General features: G+C 47.6%; 1 protein-coding gene across 1 annotated transcript in view; it reads right to left on the bottom strand.

Annotated features, from left to right (window-relative positions):
- Positions 1–4,810: 4,810 nt before the first annotated feature.
- The window catches only part of LOC119436319 (uncharacterized), a 36,213-nt gene continuing 28,243 nt past the window's right edge, over positions 4,811–12,780 (bottom strand). The window contains exon 2 of the mRNA XM_037703136.2: positions 4,811–6,142. Within this exon, the coding sequence (XP_037559064.1) occupies positions 4,931–6,142 (1,212 nt within the window). The 3' untranslated portion in view covers positions 4,811–4,930. The remainder of the gene's footprint in view (positions 6,143–12,780) is intronic.

The following is a 12,780-nucleotide window of genomic DNA, read 5'->3' as shown; positions in this document are numbered from 1 at the left end:
CAATGAATGACCTAAGCGCATTGTTAGCTCGAACCGACAGGTTTTGCGAAATGTTCCCCTGACAAATACCACAGTTTTTTTTTTTTTTTTGATCAGCATTTATGCAGAGAGATCCCAGGTATTCGCATGGCGCGCTCTGACAGGAAATTCTAAAGAATGCTTTGACGAGGCGTTGCTGAGCTGCGGTAGGAAAGCGTCACCTAAAGCTCACGTCCGCATGTTGTGTGAATGGCAGACACCACCTGCTTTGGGCGTCGGCACGCACATCACATCGCCTGCCTTGGCTTGGCATTTGCATGCGTGCAGTCCTCGTCTCGCTTCGGCCGATCACTTCAAACGTTTTGCTCCTCATTCCTCGCAATTTATATGTCGCTGGCGGTTTTGTCACTTCCCCATCGCATGGATTTGTTTCTCTGCATCTTGCTTGTTTGTGTTTTTTTCTTTATTTGACAAGATGTTTACAAGTGCCTCCGCGCACCCCCTTAAGAGCGTCTTTCGTTACGCTGTCGAGCACGGTATCGACGCTGCTTCACAAATGCTATGCGTCCGCCCTCGTATGCAAAGTGTACAAACAGAATAACGCTTGCTTCAATGCCTCGGACAGTCTCAGCTTGTGGTTTTGCTGCACTCGGCATAAAAATTCTTATCGCACTGAAAACACTTCGAATAAAGGTTAAAGGATTCCTGTAGTTTCTTTTGTGCGACGTTGTGAAAAGGGAAAAAAAAAAGCAGCGGTCTTTATGAAGGCTCGTCAGTACTTGCGTCCCACTTTGCCTCAAATGCTTGGCAGTAAATTAAGATTTCTGCAGTGGCATAAAAGCTCACACGATTACTTATTTCGTACTTTACGTATATTCATTGTAATAAAATTGTTAGGGAAAGGAGCTTTTCGGCCGTAAATGCTTGAACTACCTGCTTCAAAATAACTGAGGGGTTCTCGGAGGAAAGAAGTGGACACGCCTATCGCTGTGAGTGCTGATTATTCAGCTACACGTGTTGCACATTCCGGTGAATCAAATAGAAACGCACCGAATGTTACTGATTCGTCGTCCGATCAGTCATTTGTGCTGTCACCAAAGCTCGAGAGATGCAGAGTTTCGCCAAACTTGGGCATTCTCGCATCGCGCCCCAGGAGTACGTTTATGCGAACTAGTCGCCTGTGCGACAAGCTGATTATACACGAGGAAACAAAAATGCGTGAGCATTTGCATCAGTGCACTCGGGACGTTTTGATCATTCGGCTGCTCTTATACCCCGTTCGCAGGTCTTGGCGACTGTGTGTAGACTTCGTGCTTAGCTTCAAATGTTCGCGAAACTGTGCTCTCTCTATCTCCTTTCTCTCTCTTTTCATCCATATACCCACTTCCCCCAGTGCAGGGTAGCAAACCGGACGTGCGTCTGGTCAGCGCCTCCTCTATATTTTCAATGCCAACCAGATGCGGCCGAACCAACCGTTCACCACCCTTTCCGATCGCCCTTTCCTACTCTCCCCCATCGGCTAGCGTTCGCGCCTGCTTTACGGTCGTCGGGGACAGTTCCCTCTGGGTGGCGCCTCACGACGGAAGTCGGAGGAAGTAATCCTGACAGTCGTGTGAAGCGTCTACCGCAGCTCCTCCGGAACGGCATCCGTGCGCGCTCAGTAACTCAGACGCACGTGTGACGCAAGTAGTCGCACCTGTCGTACCTAAAGCCCCTTGATCAAGGGGCTTTAGTCGTACCCTCTGGGCAGCGTCATATTGCGGCAACTCACTGAACTAAGGCGAACCAACGGCTCTCATTGCGAAGCGAGCGATTGCACTGGCATTGAAAAAATAGGAGGTGCTAGTCTAGTTAACTTCCCTGCCTTTTCTCTCTTCTATTTCTCTCTCTCTCTCACACACACGGGACACTGTCGATCGTGATCGAGTCAGATCGGGATCAAATTCTCGATCGCTATTCGTTCCTTTTTGCAAGCTGTGTGAAGAAGCCAAACCCGATCGAGAAATTTGATCCATATCCAGCTCGATCGCAACTCGTGTTACCGGGGCATGTCGCCTTAGTATTGCTGAGCATCGTAAAATACGAAGTTTATGGTGTGTTTTCCTTTTACAATCGAAACGTTCCGGAAAAGAAAACGAAACGTTTCTAACGGACCAGAATGGGCTGCACCTAAAGGGAAAACTTTATTTAAGTTGCTCGCTAAAACGATGAACTAGCAAGATAGTTGCGATGCTAAGAGGCATCGAAACTATTTCGTTGAATGTCTAGAGGCGTTGGTTTATGAACTACGATTGCCGTTTGGTAGCAAATACATCGGACAAACGGGATGATGCCTTATTAATGACCGCCTAAGACAACAAACTTTCAATGTAAAGAATTACCGCAATGGTCACCTATCTGTTCACTGTCAACGTGTGTCGAACATGTGGCGGCGCACATTTGTTTAATGATTGTTTGATTCTTGCGAGATACAGAGATAAGGGCGTGTGTCAAAAACCAAGGCAGCAGCTACAGATATGAGGAGGAGTGGTGAAAGGTGTGTTAGCACTGCGTCTGTCGAACTACTTGATAAAGAGACGGCCTCTTTGGAAGAAGCAGTATGACGTTTTCACCAATCATGGCGCTGCTGTGCATGCTGTACAAATGTACGGATTCGGTGAGAATATGCTGTTGAAATTGGCGCGTCGTGGTGCCTGCGTGTCCCTTTTGTACTCGATTGCTAGCGCTAAGATATTATCTAAGTTCGTATACCAACAAGACCAACATACAGCAGTGCAAAAAGCAGGCATCCTGTTGCAGGACGATGTTCTTCCTGATATTTGGAAAGACCCGAGTTATTTCATTCGAATGCACTTCTCTTCACTACGGCCGAAAAAAAGAAACTACCTAAAGTGATGGTACGAAACTGCGAAACATGGCCCGAATTCACAAAAACTTCTTACGCCAGAATTTTTCGTAAGAAAGAATTTTAGCCCATCCGGATGTCAGACATATTATTAGCCAAGGCGGCCAGCCAATGGCAAAGATAACTTACGAAGGAAAAGTTTTGTGAATCTGGCCCCAGAATTGCCGAAGAGAGCAGGGCCCGTATATTCGCAAAAAGCTCTTACGCTAGAGTTGTTCGTAATAAAAAAGAAACGTTCGCCAATTCGGACGCTGAACATATTATTAGTGAAGGGGGCTAGCCAATGGCAAAGAGCACTTACGACCTTAACGCTTTGTGAATTCGGCCCCAGCTTTGCAAGGTACTTGCATATCCTCCGTTTCAGAGGCACCTTAAGAGCGAGGTATTCTGCTTATGCAAAGCAACTCTGTTCTAATGTGAAGCGCTACGTTTCAAGGAGCGCAATAAAAATGATTGATATCCAAAAGCCATAGCAGCACGCTGGAAGAAGATTTTGAGACAATTAATGTCAAAGGAGGGGTTTCACTGAAAATTTAAATACGCAGAAGCTGAGAGTTATAGTTACTAAACAGGCTGGCGCCACATTCACAAAGCTGTTCGTTCGTAAGTGCTCTCGGCCATAGGCTGACCGCCTTCGCTAATATTCCCAGCATCGGGATTCGCTGGAAAATGCTCTTAAGAACAATTCTAGCATATGAACTATTTATGAATACAGGCCCTGGTATTGGGCAGACAGAATTTCACTGTGTTTGGGAAAACGATTTTTCTTGGTCTGTACTGTGAAACAGAAAGTGTATGGGATCCCCGCTGCCCCGACTGCGGCGAGGAACGGTCCACATGGAACCACATGGTGTGGCAATGTTCTGCATTGCACCACTCGCCTTTCAACAGGCAAGAAGACTAGGAAGAAGCCGTCAAGAGCGACGACCTTCAAGTCCAACTTCGGGCCGTCCAAAGGGCCTGCGACAGGGCTGAAGATCACGGTCTTCCGCCCCCGGGGCAGGTGCGGCCCGCAACTACGACAAAGTAGTCCCTTAGGACAAAATAAAGTTTCTTGTCTGTCTGTCTGTCTGTCTGTCTGTCTGTCTGTCTGTCTGTCTGTCTGTCTGTCTGTCTGTCTGTCTGTCTGTCTGTCTGTCTGTCTGTCTGTCTCTGTCTGTCTGTCTGTCTGTCTGTCTGTCTGTCTGTCTGTCTGTCTGTCTGTCTGTCTGTCTGTCTGTCTGTCTGTCTGTCTGTCTGTCTGTCTGTCTGTCTGTCTGTCTGTCTGTCTGTCTGTCTGTCTGTCTGTCTGTCTGTCTGTCTGTCTGTCTGTCTGTCTGTCTGTCTGTCTGTCTGTCTGTCTGTCTGTCTGTCTGTCTGTCTGTCTGTCTGTCTGTCTGTCTGTCTGTCTGTCTGTCTGTCTGTCTGTCTGTCTGTCTGTCTGTCTGTCTGTCTGTCTGTCTGTCTGTCTGTCTGTCTGTCTGTCTGTCGTCTGTCTGTCTGTCTGTCTGTCTGTCTGTCTGTCTGTCTGTCTGTCTGTCTGTCTGTCTGTCTGTCTGTCTGTCTGTCTGTCTGTCTGTCTGTCTGTCTGTCTGTCTGTCTGTCTGTCTGTCTGTCTGTCTGTCTGTCTGTCTGTCTGTCTGTCTGTCTGTCTGTCTGTCTGTCTGTCTGTCTGTCTGTCTGTCTGTCTGTCTGTCTGTCTGTCTGTCTGTCTGTCTGTCTGTCTGTCTGTCTGTCTGTCTGCATGCATGCATGCATGCATGCATGCATGCATGCATGTATGTATGTATGTATGTATGTATGTATGTATGTATGTATGTATGTATGTATGTATGTATGTATGTATGGGCGTCTACCTTGCTGATAACATACCATGATCAACGGCTTTCGTAGTTCAGTGCATTTGGATCAGTGAGATGCCCCTGTACCAGAATGAAGGCCATACGCGGCACATTTCGAATGTTCCAAGTAGAAACAGAGTCAGATGTGAGCTACACTGAGGACGAGAACTTTATGAGTGATATACATTGGGGGGAGAGGGAGATGTGCTTGTGGCAGTCGGGGCCGTCACTTCCAGTACTGTTCTTCCTTGGCGGGTGCGCTGCGCGGCGGTTGTGTCTGCACGAGAAGCGGGGTGCGGCCGATGTATTCGACGCCTACTATGTAGGCGCCCAGCCCACTGCGGTTGCTGCCATTCTGCTTGTGCGTCTTCTTCCCTGACGAGACCTTTGTGCCGTACCTTCGACTCTGCCCAGCGTACGCTTCGTCGTAGCCGCCCTCGTTGAGAGCGTTGCTGTACTCTTCGTATGGTTTGGGCTGACCTTCACGTACGCTGGAACCGTAGCTCTGGAGCCCGTAACCTCCGTTGTCGTGGCGGCTATAGTAGCCGTCCGAGCCGTAGTACGGGACAAAATCTCGGTACCGCAAGTTGCCATTTCCCTGACCGTAACCGCCGAAGATGCTTAGGCCACCCTGGATAGAAGATCCCGGCTGCAAGTGCGGCTTGTTCGACCCGAAGTCGTAGTCGCCGCCCACGCCCTGGTAACGATTGGCGTCGGCATAGTTGTAGCTTCCACCGTCGAACACCGAGCTGCTGCCGCCGATCTTGTTGTTGTGGAGCCGCGAGGAGTAGCCGACCTGGCCTCCAGCCTGCTGATCCCCTTGCTCGTAAGGGTACACTTCGCGGTTGTACTCGACTGGCATGTAGGACATTCCATGCGGGCGGCTCTTGTGGCGATAGGTTCCTCTCGGGTGGCTCACTCGCACGTAGTCGCCTCGGTTGTAGATGGGCGTCAGGTAGCCGTCGTTACTGTACGTGTTGCCGTCATCAACTGCGGTGCCAGGCCTCGAGTCATCGCTCTCTCTGTAGCCTGCAGCTTCGTCGCCTCCGTGGCTGTACTTGACTTTGCCATAGTTAACCCTCTCGTGCAGCGACGGGCTCTCGTAATCCTGCTCCTGCCGGTAGGAATCATCGCGACTGTAGCTTATCTTGCCATACGTCGCGTCTCGGAGCTTTGCGTAACCCTTGACATACCCAGGGCGTTCATAGGTTCCTTGGTGCTGGTAGCCGACAGGCTCCATAGGAGTGTCCACTTCGAGCGACGATGCCTTGGTGATGCGCCTGTGTTTGTAGCCCGTGCTTGCGCCAATCAGGTCACCGCCATTCGAGTCTTTGGCCCCTGCTTTGTCCGTAATCTCTTTTGGTTTCGCAACGTCGGCCACTGCTTGGTTCGCCAGGAACAATGCTGCGACTGCAGTGGCCAGCAGCCTGCATTTTACCTGCGAAAAAGCACAAACATGAAGCACACATCCACCCCAAAAGAGAGAGCGAGTCTGCTACTACCTGCGCAGGAAAGGACTCCCACCACCTATCCAAGGCTAGGTAAGGGTCTATCTATAACGGGAAGTCTGACATTTTACTGTGAGAGTTCATGTAAGAAAGCGTATTTAAATCATCGAGATGAAAATACTGCTAGAGTAGCTAGAAAACAGGGCCGGGGTAACATAGCGATTACTTTCGCTCAATTCTATCGCGTTCTTATCATCCGCCGCTCACAACATGCCGATGCTGGTGATAGTTGGAATAGAGACGCTACATTATACCGACCCAGAAATCGCTCCTTCAAGGTGGCTCATTAACGGCACCAAAAACACGAAATTTGATTGTAAAACCTTCTATGCTTCACTATTCATCATTCTTCTCACTGGACTTGGCACTGCACGCTGATGTCACTGCTGTCCTCACAGCATCATCTAAATAGATGCTGAAGAAAATATCGGCACAAGTACACGCACGAGTGGCAGTGACGTGTCCGCTCTCTGATACCCGCGGATTTCAACTAGAATAATGAAGTCTACGCAGGGTTGTTGAGTTCGTAGCATAGCGTAGACCTATTGCTCAGCGTTTCCTTCAGCCGGTCGAGAATGCGCATGATCGTGTGCCGCTTCTCCTCGAACGGAAAACATTCTCTGTGAAGGTGTTTTCGTTGTTTGCCCTCTGGACAGCTCAAGGCTGTCCAGAGGGCCCGGGCCGTCGCCGAAGGACTCTGTCTACCGGCCCCGACCTGGATGGAGCCACCGGATTGATTGGCTCCGGCCCTGCTTTAATTCATTCTCCTCGGGACCTCAATAAAGTTCGTACTCACTCACTTTCGTTGTTTACGAAATAATAGTTGCAGTGGTTAGGATAGCTTGACCATTTATGAACTAGCACTCACTCACTCACTCACTCACTCACTCACTCACTCACTCACTCACTCACTTACTATTACTCTACAGACTGACAGAACTTGCTGTTTCGGCTATGCTGATTCGGCTCTGCGGTGAAGGCGACTTGAGGGCTACGTGTTGCAGAGCTTCGCCCTGTTTAGTACTAATACCAAAAAAGTCGCAGTTTCACCCGAAAGGTGAAGCATCGATTGCGATAGCAAATTAGTAGAGAGCTATACGAAGCAAGGATAGTAGTTTACCTGTCCGTATAAAGTTGTAAACATTCGCTCACTAACTAAATAGACAAGCACGATGTCACACGCGCACAGGTATACATGAACACATCTCGCTCGATGACCGCGGAAACTCGCTGTGAAAACGCCGGAGTGAGAAAGCGCGCCAGCAGCAGTGGGACAAATTGACCTTCGCGCTTTCTCTCGTCGCGCTTCAACGCGAACTAAACGCCGAAAGCACAGCGCATACGAAGCTACCGGCACTCGGTGCATGCATTTTGTCCCCATCGCAGATTGTTTATAAGATGAGGCCCGCGTGGGCTCGCACTTCGCCCACATCACAGATGGCTTTCAAGATACGGCGCCCACGCGACCGCGCTGTGAGCAGCAGCTGATGGAGCAGAACGCACCCCCTCTCCCTCGCCTCGCCCCCGTACCTCGCGCGCGAAAGAAGAACACCCGCTTCCGGCATGCCTTCCTCCCTCGCGTGCGGTACATTGAGCCGCGATTGCCGGCTCACCCTCGTACGCATTCACTCGCATACACAGCGTGCGGCGTGCGGCGGCGATATTATCGCCGTTGGACTTGATATGGAACCTCACGGCGACGGCGACGACGACGGCGATGGCAGAAATGCGTTTGGAGTGTTCATACAATTGCTATCGCAATAAAAAAAGCATTGTCGGAAGACGTTGTCCGAACCTTGCAGGAATTAATTATAGAAACTTACCCAAGCTATTAATTCTGCTCATTGTCAGAATGGCCAATGTCACAATGTAAAGGCCACATGGCCTTTAGCTCTTGTTCCTCTTTCTGTAGCAAAGAAAGAAATAAACTTCAACTTCAACTTATTTTTAAAGGCATTTAAATTCTACTCATCCTTTTGGTGTAGCCCTTGTGCTAAATTTTCTTCAGAGTTTTGGTCTCGGAATAGTGGCCAAAGGAAACCTTGGGACCCACGAAGGAACGTTTGGTTCCGAAGTGCCCACACGCGTCGGCAACCCCCTGTTCTCTTTGTTATTTTGTAGCTTGTTTACAAGGTAAAAATGAACTGTGTGTATGCGTTTAACACTAACATCTGAAACAGCTCACACTTTCTTTTTCTGCAGTATGATATTGTGAAAGCGCCCAAATTTTAATAATAATAATAAATAGGACCGCTATGACGTAACAATTTTCTCGCAATTCTATTTCATTGTCATCATTAACATGTCCGTACCAGATTACAAAGGTGATAGCGCAGACGGCATCCCTCTGCCCACTACCAAGGCACAAATAGGAATAGATTAAACTAGGATCGTTGCGTTATTCGAGCGAAATTTTGTAATGCACGGCATCACTACGGATAGATTGCCTAATAAAATTAGGATGAAATCAAGTGACGCAAATAATGTCATGCAGTTATTTCGCGCATGTGAATAGAACATATCCAATTCCCACTGACAAGCAATCGTGCTGCCTACGGTATCGTTGCTAAAATATGTTATGCCCCATTTCTGTAGGCTCACCCATTCCGTTTGCGCTTGCACAAAAATGTGTCCAGGCCAATTGTAGTCAAGAATCACAACTTTATTAGCATACTGCAGCTCTCCTATAGGCGATGAAGATCATAGAGTAAAAATTAGCAGCCTACTTCTTGCAAACCTGTGTTGCACAAAAGTAAAAAAAAAATATCGTACACCCAACTACACCAACAGACAGACAAACATAAAGTAAAATAAATTGCGGCTCGCGGCAACCACTACCGGTATTCTTCACGCACGCATACGGGCCTTCAGGGAGGACGAAAAACACTTCTGCGTGCCACAAGCAGGCTTCGACTCGAAGCACTTCCTTGACAGCCTGCTATAGTGCTTCGCTGCGTTTTACTCTTTCACAATCATTCATACGCACATTATAGTTGTAGGAAGCACAAAACTGCGTCATTCAATATGAGAGCCACCATTTCAAGGTTTCCTTGAAAGTGAGAGCACAGCACGTTCGCAGGCTCATCGGAAAGAATAAGAAGAGAAAAGAAAGGGGGAAAATATGAAACTATGAAAATAATACAATACGCCACTGGCTGATGCTTGGTACTTAAAGCATTGCACAACGGTTTCTCACTAACTAGCTATCTTTGCCAACGACATACTCCGCACCACTGTTGCCAGGTGATTGCTTTTACGAACAGCGAAATGCTTTGAGAATACCGGTCTTCGTTCTTTATAGCCGTTAAACGTTGAAGTGCTCTTGTCTGAAAATATGAAGGCAAACATGGGAGCGTGCTCTTCATGTCAGAAGAAACGCAATGCATTGCGAGCGTTGGTGCGTTCGTGAAAATCAGGGCCCGTATTCACAAAGCGTTCTTACGCTAGAATTGCTCGTAAGAAAACATTTCAGCCAATCCTGACGCTGCACATATTATTACCGAAGCCAGTGGGTCAATGGCAAAAAACACTTACGTAGGAAAAGCTTCGTGAATTCGGCCCCAGAAGCCGAATCCACAACGTTAGTGGGGCCAGATTCACAAAGCTTTTCTTTCGAAGGTACTTTTTGCCATTGGCCGGCCGCCTTAGATACTAATATGTCTTGCATCCGGATTGGCTGAAATTCTTTCTTACGAACAATTCTAGCGTAAGAAGTTTTTGTGAATTCGGGGCCCTGGTTCTTAAGTGCTGTTTGCAATTGGCCTTCGCTAATATGTCCGACATCACGATCTTCGGACACCTGCTCCTAAGAACAGGGGGCGGAATCGTTTGTAAGTGCTCTTTTCCAATGGCCGGACACCTTCGTTGATATGTCCAGCATCAGCATTCACTGGAATTTTCTTTTACGAATAATTTTAGCTTAACAACTTTTGTGAATACGGACCCGGGGTCGTACTTATAAAAGAGCACTTACATTAGAATTGTTCATAAGAGTGGATGCCAGCGAATCATAATAATGTTAAACATATCATCAGGAAAGGCGGGCGGCCAATGGCAAACAGCACTTGCGAACAACAAGCTTCGTGAATTCCGCCCCCAGTTCTGCAATAAGGCTCAGGGTGAATACGGGCCACAAGAAAGACCAACGCTAAACTAATGACAAAAGGCACTTATGCACAGAGAGGTTCGTGAGACTCCGGTAAATTTGAGTCCATTTTCGAAAAGCCACGTTTTAAATTGTAGCGCGTGACACTGCACTGATGTAAAAAGGATCTTCTAGTTTCTGATATGTTAGCTATTGGCACTGGAATGTATTAGACTGGCTTGAGTTTTGAGCGCCATTACTCGAAGCATAAATGTATTTTTGGGTAGCCGGCGCCTACTGCAGGTTACCAATGTACATTATACACTTCTTTCGGGCCGAAGTATCAATGTTACCGACTCCTCTGCAACGGCTAGGAAGACACAATATTTGCGGAATTTTGACAGCAGTATATGCACATTATAAATAGGCCTTACATAAATGTCAATATAATATTATCTGAAGGGGCAGAATATATCCTGATTCTCGTGTCACGCCCTACAGCGTTATCCAAGCATATTTATTCTCTTACTTACTCTTGCACGCCACGCCTTCGTTGTACAGCACAGAAGGGACGGCCTTCGGCAAAAAAAGGTAAATTTCTTGCGTGCTCGTACAATAAAAACAGACTGCATTTATGACAGGATGGTGCAGTGATTTATAGCAATAACCCGCGAGCGGCAGAACAGTGGGGATAACGCAGCCGTTGTGGAAGCTGGCACACGATTTTCAAATCGATGTTTTTCCCACACACACAGCTTAACTTGTAAGCTGTTCGCAAACAAAGACCGCATTCATGCTATTTGCGCTCTCATCATCTCGATCGGGACAGTTCATTTATCACGTAAGCGTTCAATATTTGGCGGCTACTAGACAACGTGCACTAAAAAAAGCCATCGCTCGTTCTGTATATATGTTATCGTCCACGCACACCTGCCTGTCTCGAGCTAAAAGAAATAATTCCGTGAAATTTCCTCAAAGAAATTTGATAATGGCAACGAGAGTACAATGTGCGCATACGCAGCTATGATACGAGGCTTCTTTCAGTTCCCCTTCTATGTCATTTTTGTGATCCGTCGCGCCGAGTGGGTGATGGTGGTGGCTGCGTAGGCCGATGGAGCCAGTGATGAAAAACGAAAGGAATATGCTTGAAACATAACTGGTATAATATGCCACTGTACAATTTTTTAGTGTCTTAACCTGAGATCTTTCATTTTCCTTGGATTCGGCAGAGCGAGATCGTCATTTTCGTTCTCAGAAAACAATACATTCATTCTTCTTTTTTTCTAATAAATATATTCCTTCGTTGTACGAAGAAAAATTACACTACAAACTGTAATTACATTTAGTTTTCTATCAATATGTGTCAAGAAAAAGCTAAGAATTTTTTTTCGTGCTTTCAAATGTTTATTGCACAAGATACCGAATGCCCACTAGAGTGGAAAACATGCGCACCAGCTCCAGTGAGTGTAGGGGCCGACTGCCTACTTTTGCCCCAACAGGCGAAGTTCCTGCCACCACACTAACAAACGTGAGCTTGAATGCAAAATACAAAAGTTTGGATGCAGCATATGCTACTCTGGGTTATAGAATATGAAAAAGAAGCACTTTTGCCGGTAATACGCAAGTACACCTTGAGTGGGGTAGCCAGGAATTTACTTCGTAGAGAGGCTGAGGGAGGTGGGGAGGGGGCACTTGTCGGGAGGCACGCACTTGGCGGGAAGCGTATATTGGAAATCTTGAAGCCATAGCGCCTAGCAACCGCAGTTCAACGCGATTGGCTGAAACGCCAGCGGCGACACTCTGATGTCACACCATAGCAACGCGCCGCCATTTTATGCTTGGTGCCTGCGACACACGCCCTCACAACGGATTACGCTCTCAGGCGTTAGGTTAGGTTAGCTTAGGTTAGCATAGATTAGGTGTTAGGCTGCGCGGCGTACTCTCACAGTTGTTGCTAAGGGCGTCGCGGCGTCGAGCGTCGCCGGCGGCGTTTCAGCCAATCGCGTTCAACCTCTGTTGCTAGGAGCTTTGACTTCTAGAATTTCAATACACGCGACGGCGAAGAGGGCGGCTTTGCAGGCGAGTATTGTTGCACGTCGCTTAATGCCACGTATCCCGATACGCAGGAATTCGGGGGTTGGGATGGGGAGGCTATGGAATTACGTGCGCGGTGTGCCCCACGCACAGCTGCACTCCTGATACCCTGCATTTCGAGCAATTACATGTCGTTGGCAAGCACTTGCCAAACAACATTTTAGATATTTGTGCAGCACATAATTTCTGACGTGATAAATGACTGACGTTGCCATAACGCACGCGGCGCCAACTAAACGTGCTTTGACAGGTCTCCTCAGTTTTGCTGTGGTAATTCATTCGATTGTTTCTTTGTAATGGCTCACTGGATAATATAATGAGCACAGGGTTATCACATGAAAATAGGGGGCAAATTTCAAAAACAAATAAATAGAAATTGATAGAAGCGAG

Source organism: Dermacentor silvarum, chromosome 1 (assembly GCF_013339745.2).
Source record: "Dermacentor silvarum isolate Dsil-2018 chromosome 1, BIME_Dsil_1.4, whole genome shotgun sequence".
Classification (NCBI taxonomy): domain Eukaryota; kingdom Metazoa; phylum Arthropoda; class Arachnida; order Ixodida; family Ixodidae; genus Dermacentor; species Dermacentor silvarum.
Note: the sequence above shows the minus strand (reverse complement) of the source record. Positions and strands in the feature narration are given on the sequence as shown.